This window comes from Triturus cristatus, chromosome 8 (genome assembly GCF_964204655.1).
Source record: "Triturus cristatus chromosome 8, aTriCri1.1, whole genome shotgun sequence".
Classification (NCBI taxonomy): Eukaryota; Metazoa; Chordata; class Amphibia; order Caudata; family Salamandridae; genus Triturus; species Triturus cristatus.
In genome coordinates this window covers 482,044,581-482,068,460 of record NC_140591.1, presented here as the reverse complement: position 1 = coordinate 482,068,460, position 23,880 = coordinate 482,044,581, and the positions used below count along the sequence as shown (strand labels likewise).

Below are 23,880 nucleotides of genomic sequence, written 5' to 3'. Positions count from 1 at the left end.
AACGACTTGGTAACTGGATTCTGATCCATAATATATGAGATCAGAGCTTGAAGAAAGTGTCAAATCAGTGAATGGTGTTTGATAGAAGTGCATCGGCAGGTTCTGTGCTGAGAGGTTGAAGTTATTCACGTTGTGAAGATCGACTAGAGAAAACAATGACCAGAGTATGCTGATGTCTAAATATCTATGTCAATGAAGACATAATTCACAAGCTATTGCAAAGTTTGATAAAAACAAATGTAGTCATTCTTTCTTGACCTATCTTTGAAGTGCATTTGGGATGAACTTTTCACTGATCTGGCGGTATGATGAAATTTGCGATGTGAGTGAATGGATCTCGTGAAAACTATATTAACATCTATCATTTCTAAATCTTAGCTGTTGTACCTACTGCACTTATTTGGATTCAGTTATAATTGTAATTTCTGGGAAGGATAAAATGAAAACTGATCGCTGCTGTTCTAAGGGTCTCTGCCAAGGTCCTCCATTTTGCTGTTCAATTGAGGATACTGTTAGAGTCTGGTTTGCAGAATTTGTAATAGAAATGTGCTTAAAAAGAATTGTAGAGATTTAATGATCCGAGCTTGCTAGTAGGGCTACAAAGCAAAGTATAATTATTTTCACACTTTCAATGAATATTGAACTGTAAGATACAGAGGTAAGAATCAATGATTTCCTGTTTCTTAAAAAGAGTGTGTGAAGTTACAAATGTTGCGTTTGAGCTGTAATAAAACTGATGTCACACAGTTTTCGAAGGTTGTACAGTTGCCAAACCCCGCCCAGAATCGAGATGATTAAGGCCCCACCAAAAACATGTGAAAGACACTTTTGTAGCACAAACACTTGCATGAGACTTACTTGCTATAAGCAGAGGTTTTCTTGGGTTTCTTGAACACAGACCTACTTTTAACTCAAGATTTCTCTGACGTTTATGTTAAGGTAGCACTCTCGATATCATTTTGAGAAGTGGGGAGCACAAAATTGCATTTGTCAAGATAGGTTGATCGTCAGGAAAATACAATTTTATGGCTTAAACAATTATGAGTCTTTATGTCCATTATTGACTTTACTTCTGCTTCCACCATAAATGGTATTTATGATTCATATGTTTAGTGTTTTGATGCATTGTCATATAGGAGTGATTTTTATATTGCATCATCCTGCACATACCAATGAAACCTTTTAAATCACATATATTTTTTATCAGTTAAGAGTGTACATTAGAGCTGAATGTATCCGGTCTCTCCCAGAAGAGTCATTTATTTCAATCACTCTAAAAAGGTCAGCTAGAAGGGGGGTTTGTTAAATCAGAAAACACATTCCTTTGGCACTGTATTTTATACTAAAGAACCTTTGACCCCGTCTTTTGTTCTTCCGATGCTCACAATAACCTAAGGGCAGCCTTATTCCAAGTGACACCACCTTGATAAACCAACAAACAACATGGAAGAGGAATTGTTTTGGGTAGTTAAAATTAAGAATGTATTTGGGGTAAATTCGCAACTATTTTGGAATTTAGAGAGGCATTGAGTATTACTTTGGGTAAGCTCTAATATTCAGAGTTTTACAGATATAATTATGAAATTCTTTTTTGATAGCTATTCAAAATCTTTTTTAAAGGTGACAATTCAGCAGATGTTAATTTATACATGTGCAATTTGTCCACCCAAATCGATATGCACACCTAACATTGTTCATTTTTCTTGTGTAGAGAAATAACTTCTGAAAGAGCCCTCCACCTAGAAGGCGTTTCTCACCATGCCCAGCCTGAATATACCCTTAAGGCGGGCTCTACTAGCCATTAAAGGCCAGCACTCAACATTCACACCTTTTAATACGGGTTAACTACTACCTTTCACAGAACTACTTTTCTGATTCAATTAAGAGTGGGAATGTCCTGGTCAAGTTCATGTTTCTGGGTGTTGAACGACTTCGGGAGGCCTCCTCAATTTGCAATGGCCACAACCTGCCACAAAGAGCAACATTTGTCACATCCAGTAGCATACTTTATGGTCATTGATTGTATTTACAAGTTGAAGAACATATGTTGTCTTTACAGGTTGTGACTATATGCTTGTAATTTTTCAATATTTGCCGAACTAAATTCAACTTTGTTCGGCAACACCTTGGTGACACGACCCTTCAAGAAATATTTAGATAGCTAGGGATCTTGACATAATGAGAAGCTATTAAAGGGTGAAGAGTCAAATATGGGGGTTAGCACTAAGTAAGGTTACCTAAAATACTGACACCAAGGCCCTGCAGAGTGACTTGCCATTTGCAAAGTTGAACTGGTTACTTTTAGGCATAATTGCTGTATTCAGGTCACTGACGAGGCGGCCCTTTGCCAGTAGTACTGAATGTAATTTATTTATTTTCAGAATAGTCAAATAATACTGCAACAGATTGTGCTGCAATGCCCTGCATAGTTTGCTTTCACCTGACACATAATTTAGTCAACTGTGCTGCATAACTTTGACTTACTTTGCCGCATAATTCCAGTGCACTGGGTGAAAGGAACTAATAATTCATGCATCCAAGAATGCTTTTAAAACTAGATGCCCATAATTACTAGTCACCATTCTCATTTAAGTTCATCGTGTATCTTTTTTTACTGTTGTGTATTAAATGCACAGGCACAACTGTGAAGGGCCTCCTGTTTCTTGCTTTCTCTCGTGCATTTTTCTCGTTTTTTCTAGGCTCTCACCAACTCTTCTTACTAACGTTTTATGCCACTTTCCCTCTCTTTTTTATGTTTGCAGTTTTATACAGCTGGAACTCGACCCGAAGGTATTGTAGTGTTTTACACGAGGACCAGTTACATTGCACAAGGACACAATCATTTTTTGTAGGCACGGGGAGATGCAATGATTCCCCCAGAAACACAGTAGGTCGAGCCGACGCCATGCCGAGACTCGAAACTGGCTCCACAGTTTCCAAAGTGGGCAGCTCTGGCCCTTGCATCACATCCTCTGCCCGCCTTTCTATATCGAAATTCCACTCTAATGTGATTTTTAAAGAATACAGCCTCGAAATAACAAATGACAGCTTTGATAATTATACTGTAGTATACATTTGAGGTCGGTAGAAAATGATGGAGACCATTTATTTTAATGGCTAATGTCGTCTGTAGACAACATACATTAACTTGTAGCATTTACAAGATGAGGAAATATTGTGCTTTTGACGCTATTGACTATATTTCTTCATAATACTTTTGGCTTTTAAAAACGAAACCATATTTACGAGTGAAAAATAACATGGTTTTTAAACATTTTCATAATTCTTCATAAAGTAACCTCTGTGACATAAAATACATTTTATTATAATTCATGTGTTAAAAGTACTTACTTTGGCTAGTTCTGTTTCAACTCGGATTGACAGTGCCTGAGTGGTATTTTCCAATTTTTCTACTTGCATTGCTGGAAAGCTGTTATCAGGCAGATACACGGAGCACTGGCACATCCCATGGTTATCCACCGAGCCAGAGACATTGCTAAAAAGCTGCAATACAATGTGAAATGCAAAATGAAATGAATTGTTACTAAATGTGTGTTCCATTTTACAACGTTGATAGATGACTTGATAACATGATAACCCGATCAGCACAAACAGTGGCATAACTGTTTTTTCAGCCAAAATAATATTTATAGAAGCAAAAGCCAGGCAATTGGACTTCATTCGCCATGACCATCTGCCCAAGAAGTGACATCACTGCATTTACCGACATCACTGCATTTACCATTATCCATCTGCACAGGAATCAATATCACTTCGTTGTCCTTATTTGAGTCAACTCCTCCTTACTTCAATCCCCTCCTCATGGAGACCCACTGTCCAGGCATCCTCTAAAAGGGGCAGGCACAGACAAGTGTATTGCATATTTAAGCCTCTTTGGCCAAGAAGGATGTTGGACCAGAATCCCTGTTCCAATGAAACCTATTAGGTAAGATATTATCACGTGCTTCACCCGGCACCCTAATCTGCCACTTCCCAAATCACACCCAGACCAAGATGACACAACACCTCTAGCATCTTCAAATGCACAGAGCCAACCTTGGACATCTCACTAACTACCACACACTTGTAAACCTCAGAAAACATATTCTGCTTATGCTCATTAATGCGCGTTCTAAGGTACTCCATGCACCAGCAAAAATTGCAGACCTCATCACCTATCACAAGTTTGATGCCCTCTTCATCATAGAAATATAGCTCATTCCCACATCTTCACGAATCCCAGACATCCTTTTTCCCTCAGGCTACGGCATCCATCTTATTGACCATGCACATAAGAAGGGATGATGTCTCGCTATCATTAATAAGTCCTCCTGGTTCTGAACCCTAGGCAAACAAGTAACAGTCAACTCCACAGACCAATTGATATGCCACTTCCCACTCTCTGAAACACAGACTGCCTGCCACCTTCCATTTTATCTGCAAGCTTCTGGGGCAGGAGAAGGGTTTCATTGAGAAATGTTTCGATCTCCTCATTACCTAATTCTTCCAACACACCCAGATTATCTTGGATGACATCAACTTCTCATATAACAAAAGCTCAAGAAAATGAGACAACCTCCTCAACCTCATCGACACACAAACTGTTACAGCACGTCACCCAGCCAATGCACTCCAATTGCCACATCCTCAAACATGTCCTTTCACCACCATCAACAATCTATTGGAAACCACCCATACCCATATCCCTAACCTACAAACTGGAGTCAACCCACAGAAGAAGACCAAACCTTCAGATCCTTCAAAGATTGCTCCATAAGCAACATAGCATAAACTCACCTTTCACCCTGCCAACCATGCAACTGAAGACAAAACCCTTTTGAAAAATGTCATTGTTTTCTTGGGAAACTATTTGAACATCCACACTCAAAGAAAAACATGCAAGTGCAAGTCAAAACCTTCAGCACCATATTACTGTAAAGAACGTTCTGTCACTCAATCCATTGACAGGAAAGAAAATGGAAAAAAATAGTGATCCTCAAGATCTCATGATACTGAAGTCCCTCCATGCAACACACACATCAGCCAAAGTAAAGTTCTATATCAACACCATCAATGAAATGACCAGGAGAAGGAGAACACTTTTTGAGACAATCAAACACTGCTTCATCCCCCTGCCTTATTTAACTATCCAACACTCCACAAACAAGTGAAATACAATCAGCCTCCCATCAGTAATAAAATAAAGACAGTTGATCACACCAAGCCTGCTTGTCCTCTTACACACACTTCTTCTTGTAGAATCACACAATTGTAATCCTTTCAAATCCTATCTCTCACAGTTCTCACCAGCATACTTTCCTTTCTCAAAGTTACTTCTGATGAAGACGATGCTTACACGCTTACTTCATCAAGGCACTCTCCTGAGCATCTCTCTTATCCCTACTCACCATTGCCAGCACCTCCAATACTAATCATCTTCCCAGACACCCTCAAGGCAGGAACCATCCTTGTACTGCTAAAGACTTCTAAATTAGACCCTACTCGCCCCTCACACATCTACCCTTCATTGGCAAAACTACTAAAAAGCTTTATGCACTGAACCCCAAAATCATATCAGTGCTAACCATCTTGTACATGATGACCAATCTGGCTTCAGCTGACCTTGCTTGTAACTGCAACATCTACCAAAAATCCTTAGGCAATAGCATCACTTAAATAAACTGTGACACTTCTACGTCATAGAACAAGAGCTAGACATGTACTTATCTACATGGAAAAGTAACATTCGAAAGACCTTTCTTTATGTCATTTCGAAGAATAACAGATAAAACACAATGGTGACAATTCACATACATCTTTTGAAAAGTCAAAAAGTCAGAGGTCTGCTGCTGACTTTCAAGTAGATTTCTAACTGCTGTGGCCTTCACAAAAACTCTTTGCGGAAATATATACAAATAGTACAGTTAATGAGTACTCCTTTTGCCTTACACTTACACCTGCACAGCAAAAATGTATTGATCATGGAAAGGTTAGAGCTGCTACTTCAAGAATGCATATTACAAATGAAAATGTTTGCATCAAAGCAATTATTTAGTTCAAGACTATTATAAAATGCTGTTAGACCTGGCACCATTGGCATGGGTCTCCCTTCCATTTTTGCTGTTGCCTCATATGTTTTTGCTGGTGCTAGATGCTTTGGGAACTGTGCCACTGCTGTCCAGTGCCACAGTGCAAGTGCTCCCTACTATAAATGAATGTATTGATTAGTGATTCCATGATTGACTGATTTGGTTTACTTGTCAGACCCTAGTATAGTGCACTGAGTGTGCCCAGGGCTTGTAAATCCAAATGCTGCTCGTGGGCTTGCAGCACTGGTTGTGCCACCCACAGAAGCAGCCCTGTAAAATGTGTCTAAGGTCTGCCATTGCAGAGCCTGCGTGCAGTCTGGCACTGTTATGTTATGTTATGTTATATAGATTTATAAAGCGCACTGTTACCCGAGGGTGTCCTGGCGCTGCACACTGTTTACCTGAAAATAGAATCCCACCCCCAGGAGCCTTGTCGGATTCTAGGTTGAGAACAGCCAGGTCTTCAAGTTTTTTCTAAAAGTTAGAAGTTCCATGGCAGACCTTAAATAAAACGGAAGCTCGTTTCAGGCAGTGGTGGCTCTGAGCACAATGTTCTTTCCGCCCCAGTTGGCCTTTTTTACCCTGGGAACTGCTTCCCTTTTAGCTTCCTTTGAGCGCAGTGGTCTCCCAGGGGCGTACCATTGGATACGTTCTCTTAGGTCTTTAGGTCCTGTTCCCTGCAGGGCTTTGAAAACCGTGTAAAGAGCCTTACATTGGGCTAGTTTTTTGATTGGGAGCCAGTGAAGGTCAATAATACCTTTCCTGATAGATACAGACCTAGGAGTGCCTGTAAGCAGCCTAGCTGCTGCATTCTGAACCATCTGGGGTCTGTTAAGATGTTTATTGTTAATTTTCAAATACAGACTGTTGCAATAATCCGGACGGGATAGTATTAGTGCAGAAACTACAGATGTAAAGCTTTCATCCTCAAGGAGAGGTTTGATTTTTTTCAATATTCTTAGGATGAAGAAGCATGTTGATACCACTCTGCTGACCTGGTCCCCAAAAGAAAGGGTATTATCCACAATCACACCCAAGTTTTTTACCTTGAGTGCGGGTGCTGGCAGGAGGCCCATCTCACTGGGCCACCAGGCCGGGGTCCAGAGGTTAGGATTGTTCCCGAAAAATTATCACCTTTGTCTTGCCTGAGTTCAGCTTTAGGCAATTAGCAGACATCCATTCTGTGATGGCCGCCATGCAGTCCTGACAACTAGTGGCCATTTCCGCTTCTTTCCCTCTCTGTAGAGATAGCACAATCTGCGTGTCATCCGCATAGGAGTTAAGAAGCAGGCCGAAGGAACGTATAATGGCAGCCAGAGGTTTCACATAAATATTAAAAAGCGTAGGGCTAAGGGAAGATCCCTGTGGTACTCCACAGGGAAGAACAAATGGTTTAGATCTATCCCCATCAAGGTCCACCGTTTGTGTTCTATCTGTCAGGAATGATTTCAATAGGTTCCAGACAGAGCCTTGGACCCCAACCTTCAACAGACGATCCAACAACAACTCACGGTGAACGGTATCGAAGGCCGCTGACAAGTCTAGCATGATAAGAATGGCTGAGCCTCACGTACCTCTTCCGTAGCTTTTATCAGAGCTGACTCCGTGCTGTGCCCGGCACAGAACCCATATTGAGAGCAGTCCAGTATGTTCTTTTTTTCCAAGAACTGGCTTAACAGCATGTTTATGGCCTTCTCCAAGATCTTAGCTGGTAAGGGGAGGCGGGAGATAGGCCTATAGTTATTGGTATCACTTGGCTCTAAATTGTTTTTTTTTATGAGAGGTAGGATGGATTTTGTCTTCCAGGATACAGGGTAATGCCCTGTACCCAATATCAGATTGAGTAAAGGGGTGAGGGTGTTGGTGAGACATCTTCACTATGGTAGCCGGACATGGGTCCTTAGGGGAGCCAGATCTGCAACCCATAAGCAGGTTGGTGACCTCCACGTTGGCCAGAGGGATGAAAGTGTTAAATATGGGGGCAGTGTTGGTTAACGTGGTCTCAAGACCTCCATCACTGCCTGCTCCCAGTTGGTTGTTAAAGGAGGAGAAGATGGCATCTACTTTGTTTAGAAAGAAAGAGGCAAGGGTGTTACAAAACTCAGGGTTGCCGTGCACAATGGGCTTAGAGGGGGTCATGAGCTTGGTTACAGTTTTAAAAAGTTATTTTGCTGAGGATTTAGCTCCGGCGATTTTTTCAGAAAAGTAAACCTTTTTTTCCTCCTGCGTGGTTTTTTTATAGGCTGTAAGGCTGGTTCGATAGTGTTCCCTGTTTTTTAAATTATACCCATTTCTCCATATGCGCTCCAACTTTTTGCACTCTGATTTGAGTTCCTGAAGTTTGTGAGAGAACCAGGCGGCAGAGGGAAGCAATCGTCTGGGGGAACACCATTTGACCGGGGCCAGTTTGAGGCAGGCTGTATTGATCCAGTCCTCATATGCTGCTGTTGCTTCCTTTATATTCGAGGAGAGATGAGGGACTGACTCTGTCATGGCTGTATCAAGATTAGATGGATTTGTGTTTTTCCAAGACCGGATAGCTATTTTTCCCCTGGGTTTAGAGTGGGACAGTGTGGTGGGAGAAAAAGAGTTTACAAAAATAATGGCTGCAAGATCAGTCCAGGGTAGTGGCAGGATATCCAAGATGGAAAGTTTAGAGGAATTAGTAAAGATTCCATCTAAGGTATGACCCATCTTGTGGGTGGGGCCAACTACCTGCTGCATTAGATTCCCACCACCCATAATTTCCAACAGCCTAGCGGTGTCAGAATCGGTGGGGTCCTCCAGGTGAAGGTTAAAATCACCTAGCATGGTGAAGGATTTGGCGCAAAAACCCTCCTCCAGTAGTGAACCAAGTGAGTCCGGGAAACCACCTTTGGGGCCTGGAGGTCGATAGATGAGCATTGCTTTAAAAGCTTCTTATGGTGCAAAGCGTACATTGACTGAGAGAGCCTCACATGTACTGTTGGAAGCTACCTCGAATGCGGGAGTTAAACTCTTGTGCTAGATGACGGCAAGTCCCCTTCCTTTCCTTAGAAGTCTATCTAATGTGTGACAGAGGAAATCTGTGGGGGAGGCTTTGACAATATCCGGCCCGGAGGCACTGTCGGTCCAGGCATCAGTGATAAAGGCCATCTTAATGTTATTTGCCTCTATTAACAGGCATCATTCCGTGCTATGTTTTACTAAAGATCTCGCATTGAGCAGTAGACATTTAAGCTTAAATAGCCTGCCCACAACTAGTCCGCTAACCCCTCAATGGCTGCTGCTCACCACCCTCCGCTGCCGTACCTAACCGGTAAGTGTCAGCTGGCTTCCGCTAAGGTGCTGGGGGCAGAACAAGTCAGGTCAGTTTTTAGTGCAATTGAAGTATATTAAAATCGTTTTAAAAGCAGCAGCAAGTTCCATAGTGCAAAATGCGCCAAGTAAAAGTCACCAATGATTTAAAATAAATAAAATCAGGTTCACCTTTCTCACCGCCACCTCACATGCTCGCTCCTGGAGGGTATTGAACACAACCCTCCCAGGCAAACAGTGCTTGCGGTCACGTCAGCATCAGCTTAAATAGCCTGCCCACAACTAGTCCGCTAACTGTCATGCTGACTGGGCAAGTACACCCCCTTGCCAGTCCCTAAACCTTCCTTTTTCTTCATATCAGACACCCCTATGGTAGGCCCAAGGGCAGGGTGCATTGTAAGTATATAGGTAGGACATGCCCTGATGTGTGTGGCATGTCCTAATAGTGAATTACAGCCATTTTCGTTTTTCACTATTGCAAGGCTACCTGTTCTCCATAGGCCGGAATGGGCTGTTAGATTATTACATGTTTATAATCTTAACTGACTCAGAGAACATGGTAGAAATTCGAGTTTAGTATGCCTGAACTCAGAATGATAAAATGCATCTTTTAGTGAAGGTGGTTTTAACATTCTGTGTTTGAAAATACCACTTTTCAGAAAGTAGGTATTTTCTTGCCTAACCTTTCAAACCTGCCTCTGCTAGGCTGTGTATTCCTTTGTCTGGAGTTTGAGTGACAGGGCTGGGGAATTCCAGGAGACAGGGTGAGGTGTCCCAGTGGTGAATAGAGAGATCTGCATCCAGATGGGTGGGAGGAGTTGCACCTGGGACTTGAATAGGGCTGTGCCTGCCTTCCACAATGCTGGCTCCACCTCCTGGGGAGCGGCTGATGTCTCTGCCCTGCACAGTGAATGAAGAGAAGGAACCCTGTCAACAAAGTGCTCCAGGGCTGTACTTGCCTTCCACAATGCTGACCCCACCTCCTGTGGGGCGTCTGATATTTCTGCCCTGCACTGTGAAAGGAAAGGAGAAGTCTGGTAAACAGAGTGCTCAGGAACAGGTTTGGACTGGGCAAAGGCCCCTCTCCCCTTAGAGAACAAAGGATTTGGGGGTATAAGTAGTGGGACCCTGATCCCAAGAATTTAGATCACTTTTGGAACAAGAAGAAACCTTTACTGAGGAGCGGAACCTGAAGAAACTGAGGAGAGACTATCCCTAAGCTGAAGTGCTACTTGGGGGATTGGCCTGCAGTGGTTTGCCTGACTGCCAAAGGAAGGAGAAGAGACTTTGTGTGCTTATTTCAACTTGTAAGGATCTGCAAGGACTTGGAACAGAGCTTGCCTCCTGCTGAAGTCTCAGGGACAACAGACTTCAACCCCCAGCTCCCCAGAGTTCTTTGGAAGTGCCTGCCACTGTTTTGAGCCTTCTGAGGGACTGCGTGTTGCAAGGAGCTGGAAGCACGACTCAACGAAGCCGAAGAGAGTCGCCGTCGCTGCAGCTGTCGTCGCACTTCTGAACAAGGGTGTCGCTGCTGGAGTTGTCGCACTGCACCGCATCGAGAGAAGTGTCTTGCAACGAAGAGGACGCGTGTCGCCGTCGCTGCTGCCTGCCGTCGCACTTCTGAACAAGGGTGTTGCCGCTGAAGTTGTCGCACTGCACCGCATCGAGAGAAGTCTCGCAATGAGGAAGAAGCGTGTCGCCATCGCTGTTGCTGCTGTCGCACTTCTGAACAAGGGTGTCACAGCTGGAACTGTTGCATTGCACCGCTTCGGAGAAAGCGCCTTGCATCCCCGAGAAGCGCGCCGCCGTCGGAGCTGCTGCCGTCACATTTCTGAACAAGGATGTCGCCGCTGTAGTTGTCGCATTGTGTGGAAGCTTCACGCATCGTGGGAGAAGAGTGTCGTAGTTGGAGCTGTTGACTCGCACTTCTGAACAAGGGTGTCGCCGCTGCAGTCCACGCATCGAACCGAGAACTTCTCGCATCCCCGGAGAAGCGTGCCGCATATGGAAGATCTTCATGTCTTTATTTCTTTGCACCAGAACTTTGCCGCATTTCCATCGCATCGTAAGGTACATTGACGCAAAGTGTCGCATCTTAAGAACTGAACTGAACTAAGCTAAAAACTACCATCTTAAAGTAATAGTATTGTGTATTTTTGTCGTTTATGGTCTTGTGGTAAATCTATATAAAGTATACGTATTTTTGATATAAAACCTGTGTGGTGTCCAATGGTAGTGTTGTCACTGGGTTACTGTACGTGGTCACAAATGTTTTACGCACTGTCTCTGAGATAAGCCTGTCTGCTCATGCCAAGCTACCAAGGGGGTGAGCAGGGGTTATTTTAGGAGTGTATTCCCTTACCCTGACTAGAGGCAAGGGTCTCTATTTGTCACAAGTACCTACCTATGCCAACTAGAGACCCCCAAATCTAACAAATGCTAACTATATTACCTTACATGCACACTAGAGCTGTTTATTACCCTTTGATGTGTGCTATGATTTAGGATGCATATGGTGGAAGCTTGGGTTGCTGGTCAGAAGTACCCTAAGGATTGAAACTGGGACAGAGATGAAATTTGGATTCTAGATGGTAGGAAAGGGGACATCTGTGCACTCTGAGTCAAGAGTAGCAGTAGCTACAAAGAAAGTCTCATTATCCAATGTAACTTAAATCTGTGTTCCAGAGTGTAAGTAGGCATTCAAATGCCCAGGGCCAAAATGCTTTGCATAATGACATTCAGAGCACTTCCTTTTATATAAAAAAAACATTTTCTATGCAAGTTAAAGAATCTCACAACACAAATGAGACTTGACAGTAGAACTACAAAAAATTGACCATTGGTAAAGATGAAGCAAATTTGATTGTGTCCAATATTGTTCTGAACACTATTCCAGAACATCTAAAAGTAATTCTGATACATCTTTACACATACTTTTGTCCAGCAACATCAATGTTTTTTTAATTGGTAATGAGTTACTTTACGGAAATGTGGACTATGTATTAGAAAATTAATTAATACTTTTCTAAACATTCTGTGATCAAGAATGTTGTTTTGGAATTATATGCTTACAAACATTATCCTTAAAAATGTAACTTTTCTTCTTCTGTACCCTGATTGGGGCACTTGTCATGGCCAGTACTACACTTCTTACATTTTCTAGAAGCAAATACTCATCATAATAGCTACCTTTGATTGAGACTCTGGTAGAAGGACTGTGTTAGAGCTGCCTAGAGTTGTATGGGCCTGAAAAAAAGGAAAACATAGCATGTCAAATCTGATTAAATACTATTTGTATTGCGAGAATACACATTCACAGGTAAATCGTGCCACATTAGAGCATGTACTCACAACAAGCATTATCAAAATGAGACTCCCATGCTGAGTTCATTGACATGGATCATTAATCTAACCCATTACAACTACACATTAACACAGACTCATATTAATATTCTGTAAATATATTTTAGCTTTATTCAAACTTGTCTGCATGTTTTAATGGAAGTTTATGTTCACTCGTTGTGGGATGCACCACGTCTTAATTTATTTGTGTGGCAAGAACACAGCTTTATGGTAAAGCTGAGTAAATTGTGCCAACAGGTGAGGGTGGGAAAATTACTACTGCCATGTTTCTTATAACTTAATGCCCTCTGCACATTTGCCATCCTTCGTTTGTCTTGATGATGAGTCTATCCCACACTCCACAAACAAGTGCAATGCCATCAGCCTCTTTTCAGTAAAAAATAAAGACGTTGATCAGCACATCTATATCACCAAGACTGCTTGTCCTCTTACACCCGAGTCATCCCAGAGCGGGGTTGGGATCGAAAAGGATACAAATGGAGAAACTTCAAATGATGATCTGTGTCCTGCTTTGTGCCCTGAACTGTAGCCTGCTCTTCAAGATGAAGCTATTCCAGGGGTCTCAGGGGTTCAGTTGGTAGAGCTCTTAAACAGTCTGAGGCAAGAGATCTTAGCTAAATTCAAGACTTCTGAAAGTAATCAAAAGGAAATTCAGGATGGGGGGAGATCCTTGAGCAGACTTGCTAAACGTACGGAGAGTTTAGAAGAGGAGGTGAAGGTCTTGAGTGAGACCACTGCTTCCAATCTTAGAGAGATTGAGAGGCTTAAACAAGGGAACAAAGCACTACAACAGGATATGGAAAGGCTTGAACTGCAGGCCAGACGAAATCATATCTGCCTTTTTGGTATTAATGAAAACGCAGAAGGGGCGGACATAAAAGGTTTCGTTTGTAGGCTGTTGGGGCAGCTTTTCCAAGATAGAACAGATATTGATTGGGGAAAAGAGCTACAGAAAGTACATAGTGACCCCTATAGGCTACAGACAGGAAGGAAGGCTCAGAGGAAGATATTGGTTTATTTTCTTACCTATTCTATCAAGGAGCTTGTTTTAGCCCGTGCATTAAAAGAACGGTCATTGATGTTTGAGGATTCCACTTATCTAATACGATCTGATATGGGTAAAAGGACTGCAGAGCGGCAATGGCTCTTAGGTTAAAAAATGAACAAGCTTCGGTCCAAGGGGGCACAAGTCCATATGAAATTCCCTGCCATGTTGAAGAATATGTGGCAAAACAAGATGCATAATATTCGAGAACCGGAGGAAGTGGAGGCATTATTAAAACAGATGGGAGGATCAGAATATATTCTAGTTATATTGCAGTTTAGACCGAAGATACACAATTTGTAAATAATTTGTAGATAGCACGGAGGAGAGGATATATTTATATGCTCGGTCTAATCTTATATCTGGTTTGAATAGGTTATTTCAAGACAACCTGATAGCACAGCAGTACTGCTAATATTTCTGAATACAGGTGCTAATGTTAACTTTTTCTTCTTTGTTTAATACCCGGACTTGCCTCGTTAGCATAGGGATATCTCGAAGGCGTTTGCGCCCCAAGAGAGAATCAGGGGGGGTTCCCCATGTCACTGGCTGTTGGGAGCATTTGGGAGAAAAAATTAAAATAATTAATGTCCTTAATCTGCCATTCATTATTGGTATTTGCTGATCAAATTTTTTGTTTTTCCTGGCCTTTCTTATGAATGTGGAGTTAATCATTATTTTAAGTTATAGATTTGGAGGGAGGGGCCCTTTGCTATTAATAAATGAGTAAGAATTTGATGTATCTCACCTCATGAATGGTGAATGGGGTGAGATCTATGAAAAAATTGGCCCGTATTATGGAGTCTATCAAGAATTCTGAGGCGAATGTCATTCTCCTACAGGAGACTCATTTAGAAAATAGCGAATGTGTGACCATGCTTAAAAAATTATCCTGGGTTCAGGATGTAGTTAGTTCTAATCAGAGGGGTAGTACAAGAAGAGTAGCGATAATAATAAGATCAAATAGTGGAATCAAATTGGAAAGTTATTTTACAGATTCTTCGGGGAGATGGATTTACCGGATCCGTTAATTAAATTGGAGGCTGCCCTTTTGTCAACTAACAGCCCAGTGATTATTGGAGGTGATTTTAATCTGGTCCTAAGACCCGACTTAGATAGAACCTCTAAAATAAAATATATTACCCCTTTACACTCAATGGCCACACTTAGAACACTGATTCAAGAGTTAAATCGTTGATGTATGGAGAATCAAAATGGGGAATAAGAAGGGATATACTTTTTTTAGCAAAAAATATGGCCATAACTCCCCCATTGATTATTTTTTAATAGATCAATGTTTACTTGAGGGAGTTGAAAGGGTCAAACATCTTCCGGCTACCCTTTCCGATCATTCTGCGGTAAGCCTTTCCCTGAGACTTCAAGATAAAAGGGGTATAATAAGATGGACTCTTGACCGGACAATCTTATTAGATGAGGCTGTCCAATTTAAGATACGGGAAGAAGTCATGACTTTTTTCAAAGATAATAATGGGTCAGCGAAAATTCAGGTAATCTGGGATGCTTTTAAGGCATTTCTTAGAGCCTTGGGTACATCGATTATGTCTGGGAAGAGGCGTTGCTCTAGGCAGTGAGAGAATGGTCTTTTGGAAAAGATTCAAATTAAGGAGTTAGAACTGCAAAAGGCTTCCCTAGAGTTTTTCAATAAAGTACCACTTCTCACGAAGGAGTTAGAGAACCTTCAACTAGAATATCAGGGTGTTGTAGATAAGATCTTAATAGATAGATGGAAGGTCAGCAAACTTCAAACATTTTCTTAGGGTGAGAAGAGCGGCCGGCTTCTGGATTGGAAAGTCAAAACTGATAAAGTTCGTAATCATATAAGTAGCCTAAGAGAGAGCTCTACTGGTCAGATCTTGGACACTAATATAAAAATTGGGGCTGAAGTTCATCGGTGTATGGCCAAGTTATATAAAGAGGATACTGTGCCCGGGTTGGAAAAGATTAAAGAATTTTTGGGTAAAATCGAGCTACCTTCCCTGAATGAACATCAGAGAGAGTACTTGGCCTCTGGAATAAGCGAAGAAGAGATCCGAGAACAGATGAAAAAAATGTCAAGAGGGAAGGCTCCCGATAGAAATGTATCGACTTCTTGAGGACCAAATAATACCAGTGTTTAAAGAGCTCTTCAACAAGATCTTGATAGAAGGGGAGGACCCCCCGATATCCTGGGCTGAGGCAACGATAGTCTTAATCTTAAAACCAAATAAGGACCCACTGGCAGCAGAGTCTTATAGGCCTATATCCCTGTTAAACACCGATTATAAAGTGTTCCCAGGGATATTGGCAGCTAGAGTCGCTAAAATCATAAAGAGTGTAGTCCATAGAGATCAGAGGGGTTTTATCCCTGGAAGGCAGCTTAATGAACTTACTTTTACAATGCTGGGCGTAGTAGATTTGGCAGAATCTTTTAACCTTCCTCTGACTCTGGTGGCAGTAGATGCTGCTAAAGCGTTCGACCAGGTCCACTGGCCATATCTCTGGGAGTCCCTAGGAATTGTTGCTTTCCCCATGAATCTAATAAAAGCGGTACAGTTACTTTATAGTGCACCTAGAGCCAGAGGTTTAGTTAATGGGGAGTTTACTGATTGGTTCAGCATTATGAGGGGAACAAGGCAGGGATGCCCATTATCCCCCTTGTTATTTAATACCAATATTGAACCTTTTGCAGCCTGAATTAGACAAGATCTCTCCATTCTTCCATTTAGATATAAAAGCTTTGAGGTTAAATTCGCACTATATGCGGATGATCTTATTCTTTATACACAGAATCCCATGGAGGCTATTCCTAGGTTGTGGGCTAAAGCAGATTTGTTCGGGAAAGTTTCCGGATATAGTGTCAACAGAGACAAAACTGAATTTATGGAGTGGGGTACAAACCACAATGCGATATCTTGGCATCATAATTACCCAGAGGTTAGCAGATGTTCCTGGGGTTAATTGGAAGACTAGTCAGGAGGTTGGAAGATTACTGATTAGATGGGCAAATCTCCCCCTCAATTTATATAGCAGGGTAAATTTGATCAAAATGATCATTCTCCCCAAAATGACTTTTCTTTTTAATAATATACCCCTCCCTTTTGACAAGAATCAGCTAGCAAAATTGCAGGGCAAGATTGGAAGTTTTGTTTGGGCCTCAAAGGGCTCATGCATATCTTGGAGAAGGCTGAGGAGAAAGTGGGGACTAGCTTTTCCAGATCTATGGGTCTATGCACACGTTTTTCATTTTAAGAACTTTCGGATGCTTTTAAACAAACCAGATGATTCTGCATTAGGTAATATGTTCGGGGCATTACTCAGTGATTTTGGTGATGAACAGGTGCAGTTCCTTTTTAAGTATGGAGACCCAAAAGTTTTCAAAAAAGTACGATTAAAAATCTTGTTGAAGGCTGTTAAGAATTGGGTCTACATACGGAAAAAAATTGGGAATTCCTTATTACTCAGATTACTCACCAATTCGGGGTTCTCCAGGCACTCCAGCATGTTTAGAGGATTTGCTCAGCCTACCAGTGAAGCAAGCAGGTATCTCCCATTGGGGAGATTTAAAAACAGGTATGGATTTGATTACATGGGAAACTTGGACATCATGCACTCGTGGACAATTGTCCAGATTAAAATACTATCAATTGTCTGCTTGGTGGGCTGGGCAACAGTGGGTGGATCAGACGGAAGACGCCTGGCTAATTTAAGCCATGAAAATCGGTAGTATTAACAAAGAGGTGGCTTTGTGGTGTCGAACCCTGATTGAAGCAGACGACAATTTGAATGAGGATATTCAAAAGCTTTGGAGTAATGACGTAGAAAATCTCAATCTGAGTGATGCTTGGTCAAGCTCTTTTACACTGCTTCATGATACTGTTAAACCTGCATACCTTAAGTGAAATCATCACTTTACCCTTTATCGGGTTTATTGGTCTCCGGCGAAACTGACAACATTTTCTGGAAATCAGTATGTTTGTTCGAGGTGTCAAGATTCTTCAGCAAATGACTGTCATATGTTTTTAACTTGCCGTGCAATCACAAAATTTTGGATCGATATATGTGGATTCTTGATGGAGGTAAAGGGAATCCAGATAGAAGTGACCCCTGTACTTATATTGTTTGGATTAGGCCTGGATCGTATTTTGGTTTCAAATAAAATTGTGGCAAGATTTATCTTTTATGTTATCTTATTGGGAAGACGAGAGATCTGTAAAGCCTGGAAATCGGCTGTTCCACCCCTTTTTTTCTGAATGTAAAAACAGTATTATACATATAAGCCAACAAAACATGGCATGCGATTCTAGAAGTCGGGATAAGATATGGGCCATGTTGGCCGATTGGTGTCAGAGTAATGGGGTCCAATGATTAAGCCAATAAATAGATGTCGGTTCTGGTCCCCTTCTGTGGCATCTTTTGTATGTCATGTGTAAGAGGGGTTGGAGTGGAAACGGCTAGATATGTTGTGTGGAAAGACTCTATTTCTCATCCGGTCCCAGTCAGGGAATGTGAGTATTGCCATCAAGTTAATTGGCAGTATGAGAACCAAAAAAAAACGTAGTCTTTGTGTCCTTTTGGGGAGAAAAAAAGAAGAGAGTATATAAAAAGGAGAAAGGAAAGAAAGAAAGAAGAAGGGGAGGAAGGAGAAAAAAACGAACAAAAAATGGGGAAGCATTTACAGCAGTCTAATGCTGTTGCCAAGGTTGACTCTGCGGCCGCGCTAAAAGCTAAAACCCATTTAGCCCAGGCGAGGGCAACTTCTTCCCCGGCCAGAGCTGAACGAACGCTAAATTGTCGTGGCCTCAAATCCAGTTTTGAGATTTCAGAAGAAAAGCAGGCCGAGTTTCTGGTACAGCTAGAAGGGGAAACACTGGCCACAAAAATGTCAAAGGATGGGTCTCTGAATATAACTAAGGAACAACAAGCCGAGCCAACAACTCGGAGCAACAAGTATGAGTTGAAAGGCTCAAAGGACTTTCCTCTATTCTTTCAAAAACCATCGGTGCCGGTCCCCCCTAAACCAATAGCGAAACCACAGGTAGTGCCGGAAGAAGCGCTAAATGGAACTCTGCAGGTGTCGCTTTTATCACCACGAGCCTGGAAGCAGGGGCAGGCTTTATTTCTCCCTTCAACAGGTGGGCTGACCACCCAAGATCTCGGCAAATCCTTAGATGGACAGGCTATATCCCCTACCCCTATATCATTATTGGCACAGAATGAGACCCAGCCAGTGCTTTCATTTACCGAAGATACTATAACGCCGTTATCAGAGGTTCAAAATCAGCTGCAGTCCCAGTCTCAGTTGCAGTCTCAGCCGCAGTCGCAGATGTCTAGTGGAAGTGGCTTGGATACTGAAGGCCTGTCGGCATGGAATCAGACGCCAGACGGGATGATTTCACAAGAAAACCCAGTCTCCTCAATACCAGGATCCACCACACAACAAATTGAAATAAAGGACATGCTGAACCTTATCTTGGAGGAGATAAGGGAGATGAAAAAATTACAAGAATACAAGATTGCCTCCCTTCATCTGTGTCTGGGGAAAATTGAAGAGGCAGTGGACTGTTTTTCTGTTAAATTGTAGGAAGCCGAATCAAGGATCGCTCTGTTAGAAGATCAGATCAGTGAAATGCTTCTGAAGGCGAACAAAGCGATGAAGAATAAAAACTTTTTAGAGAACAAACTAGAGGAACTTGAGAACGATTCTCGACGGTCGAATCTACGAATAGTGGGTGTTCCCAAAGGGAGTGAGGAATCCCAAACTGTTCAATGGGTCGACGCGTTCATCAAGGAAAAGGTTCTGCCTGAATTAGTGGGAGATCTAACTATAACTAGGGCACACTGAGTTCCTTCACAATTGCTGCCTAACTCCAAGATACCACGTACCATCCTTTGCTGATTTCTGAATTAAGGAGAGAATCTTGGCGAAGCAAAGACAATTCTCTGTAAATGAAGTTACCAAATGTCATGTATTTTCTGACATGTCAGCTGTAGCTGCGCGCAGGCGAAAGGAATTTTTAAACTGTTATATCTTTTTAAAGCTCAGGGTGCCCAGGCCTCAATAGCGCAGCAATCTAAACTCTATGTCCTAGTGAGGGGGAAGTTTCATCTATTTTCGAACTTAGAAGAGGCTCAGGACCTATTGAAAGAGATTTTTGTTAAGATCTGAAACCACACATGTATATAACAAGATGATAACATTTTCCATTTCTGGGGGGAGGAGTGTCACCAAGGGTGTAGTTCCATGACACCCATTAGGAAAGGAGGGGGGGCTTAAATGTGGCTAGCGTTGTTAGTGGGGTTTTCCACATATCAGGGGGGGCTCACATTACAGGAGGGAAGGTGGTGGGGGATGACTGGGGGATACTTAGTAGTGAAAAGAGCAGTGGCAAAGGGAACAAAGAGTGGCGAAAACAGGATCTTGCATCTGATTAAATTTCATGCTTATTCAAGTATTAGATATGGCTAGTAAATGTAGCATATTGACAGTAAACGTGAATGGCATTTTCAACAAACAGAAATATGGGAGTCTTATATGATGGCTTGCCTCCTTTACGCCCCAAGTTCTTTTCCTTCAAGAAACACACCTTAAGTCCAATTCACCCAAGCTTTATTTGCCAAGGACATTCTATTATGCTTTTTTTTGCGTCAGCTTGGCTAGCGATGAAAGGTGTGTTGCGGGGATTCTGCTCATGCACAGAACTATGCACAGGAAACCAGGACCTCAGTGTATTGCGGTGTACCAATAAACTCACCTCAGTACCTAGAACCCCCATCCGACTAGCATCAGTGTCTCATTCGTTCTCCATATCATATTGAAGCTACCAATGATTAGACAACCCAGAACAAGCGACTTAGAATACTCTCAGGAATGGTGGGAATCGAGAACACCTTTTTGCTATTGTTCTCATATCAGTCCACAACGTGAGTAATCAGAGACACGGAAAAGTTTAAAATGTTTATTTTTAACTACATGCTCTAAGGCGCAGCACTTTGGCTAACATAAGCAAACAAATGATCAAAAATAAAACCATCAGCATTGTTACAATACCATAAAAAACAAAGGGAGAAATCATATTACAATGATAGCGGAAACAGGTCCTATAATACCTTGTGTACCACCCTCCCCTGGCTAGTAAGCTAGCTTTACATAATAATAGAAGGTCTCTAGGTTTGAATGGCGAACCCCATACCTCAAAGATCAGCTTAGGTGAATCACATCACAGGATCAGCACTGCTCTCTGTGTCTGGAAAGGTTTTCTCCAAGAGTGTCTGAATCATGCATGCAAATGGAATATTAAAGGCACCCAAGTTTCAGATATTTGCAGCTATGTGCTTGTTGTGTCTAGAGCGTGGACCGATCCACCTGAATTCAACAGCATACATTGTTATTTGACCTTGACTGTTTCTGCACACAGTGTTCAGACTAAGGTCGCGGTGCACATATAGGGATGTGAAAAACAGACCGTTCTCATGTGAAGAAAAAGCAAGCAAGCAGTTTCATTTATAATAACAGCTACCTGTAGAGTCGTTTGCAAAAGCAGCAATGTGGCAAGATGGTGTTTAACTTCTAAAACGCTTATGCTAACATAGCAATGTGTGCAGGCAAAACCCTGTCTTCACTACAGGTGTAGCCATCTATTTTTCAAGAAGTTTATCTTGGGAATTTGAGCAAGTTTGCAGAGATCCCCAGCGAAGATGGTTATGGGTAGTGGCAAAATTAAATGGGAGGATTTTGAATTTTTTGAATTATTATGGTCCGATTATGGATCATGCCTCTGGGCTGGCCAAGATCAACAAGCTGCTAAGTGGAGTCCCTGATCAGTTCATTATCGGAGGGGGGGGGGGGGTTTAATTATATTCAGGATTTAAAAAAAGACACCTCCAATAAAAATAAAAACAAACTGAAATCTAATTCAAAAAAATCCTTGAAGCTATAAAGCACGACTATCAGCTGATAAACCCATGGCGTGTTGCCAACTTGGCCACAAATAGCTATACATGCCACTCATGCCAATACCAGATGGCATATCATATTGATTTTTTTTTAACTTCCAGATCACTAAATATTTTAAAGGTAGATATCGGGGCTAATTCTTTCTCCGACCACTCCTATGTTAAGCTCGACCTTGAAATTGATGAGGAGAGAAGGGAGCGATCCAGGTGGCAGATGGATCATCTTCTCCTGCAAGATCAACAATGGGTCGCGAGCTTAAGAGTATGGATCCTTGAGTATTTTAGGCTTAACGAGGAGATGCAGAAACCTTCGTAGTATGGGGGGTTCAAGGCTGCTGTTCGAGGACAAATTATCTCCTTCTCGGCCGCTCAGTCGAAAGCTCGACGGGCTAAAATAGCTGAATTTCAGCAGGCCGTGGAAAGGGCTCATGAGCTGAGAAATGTGTCTCAACTACATCACCTTGAAAATGCCGAAAAGGCGTTGAGGAAATTCTTTTTATTAGAAGAAATTAGCAGTTCTCGAACTTACCAACAAAGGGCATATGAGGAAAATTATTAGCCGGCTCCACTAAAACTAGACAAGAAGCGGCTTTAATTTTAAAGATAGTAGATCCCATGACTGGAGTTACAGTGTCAAATAGCGACAAGATCGCTCTGGCCTTTATGGAACACTACCTTCATACTATGGAATATCCAGCTGGGCAAGATAGTATATTGAATTATTTTGACGGCATAGATCTCCTGAAACTGTGTGATCCCCTTGTGCAACAGCTAAAATTAGATATACCAAGTACAGAAATCCAGGCAGCTTTAAAATCAACTGCTGGAGCCAAAGCTTGTGGTGAAGATGGGCTCCCTATAGAATTTCATAAGGTATTTGTACAAGAATTGACTCTACCCCTGAGTTATTTAATTATATAAAAAATGGTGGTGTGGTGCCCTCGCCTTTCAAAGAAGCGATCGTTGTCAGCTTCGTGAAAAACGGCATGACTCTGAAAGATGTAAATTCTTATAGATCCATTAGTCTCCTCAACGCTGATTACAAGATCCTAATAAAGACCTGGGTGCAGCGTTTTATACCTGTTGCACAGGAAATAATCCATAAGGATCAGTCTGGGGTTATAGCAGGAAGATCTATGTGGTCATATACAAATCTTTTAATACAGACTCTTGACTACTGTTATACTAACTTAACTCCGGCTTGTATTATGATGGTCGATGCCAAAAAGGCGTTCTACTTGGTAAATTGGAATACCCTCTTTTTTGGTCTTGGCAGGTTTGGTATTCCTCCCCAGGGTATTTTTATGCTTCGGAACATTTACTATGGGGCTCAGGTGGTAATTAATGCTAATTGGGTGGGAACAGTAAAAATAAATCGGGGGACAAGACAAGGGTGTCCGCTTTCCCCCCCCCTTTACTGTTTACATTTTTTATTGAACCCTTAGCCATCCGAATTCGAGAAAATGTTGCAATCAACGCTCCAATTCTGGGTATGCCTAAATTAAAGCTATTTGCGGATGACATTATTTTATATCTTAAACCCGATAGCCAGATTCTGGAATCGGCCTTAATGGAATTCAGTATATTTGAATTAGCCGGGGAGATACAAAAATAAACCAAAATAAAACAGAAATCCTCGTATTGAATTCTGACACAAATTTTCTTCCAGTTAATCTTAAGTACCAAGCCGCTAAGTCTGATCCAATACGATACTTGGGGATCTATGTTTCTAATCAATATCAACAGTTATACAAGCTGAATTATGTAGCTTTGCAGAATAAAATCAAGACACTGTTGGATATCTGGCTGCTATTACCTTTAACTTTGATAGGTCGAGTATCCCTTATTAAAATGTCCATACTTCCGTTACTTGTTTTCCTCTTTATAAATATAACTATTCAAATTCGCATTAAGTACTTTAAGGAGTTGGAAATTATGTTTAGACAGTTTGTTTTGGGGAAAAAGACATCAAGGGTTAAGCTTTCTTCATTACAATTAGCTATCGATCAGGGTGGACTGGCCTTACCTCATGTTCACTCATACTAAAAAGCAGTCTTTTTAGACTTAACAGCTCGTTTATTGGCTTCAAATAGTTTAAATGATAATTTGTTTGTGGATAGAGTGATGCTGGAA

At 41.8% G+C, this 23,880-nt stretch overlaps 1 protein-coding gene across 2 annotated transcripts in view; it reads right to left on the bottom strand.

Moving 5' to 3' along the window:
- The window catches only part of LOC146802385 (olfactomedin-4-like), a 192,887-nt gene that overhangs the window by 55,588 nt on the left and 113,419 nt on the right, over positions 1-23,880 (bottom strand). For both annotated transcript variants that reach the window (XM_085621974.1, XM_085621973.1), the window contains 2 exons: positions 12,576-12,632; positions 3,352-3,504 (listed from right to left, as the gene is read on the bottom strand). In XM_085621974.1, coding sequence (XP_085478100.1) covers positions 3,352-3,504; positions 12,576-12,632 — 210 coding nt within the window. The remainder of the gene's footprint in view (positions 1-3,351; positions 3,505-12,575; positions 12,633-23,880) is intronic.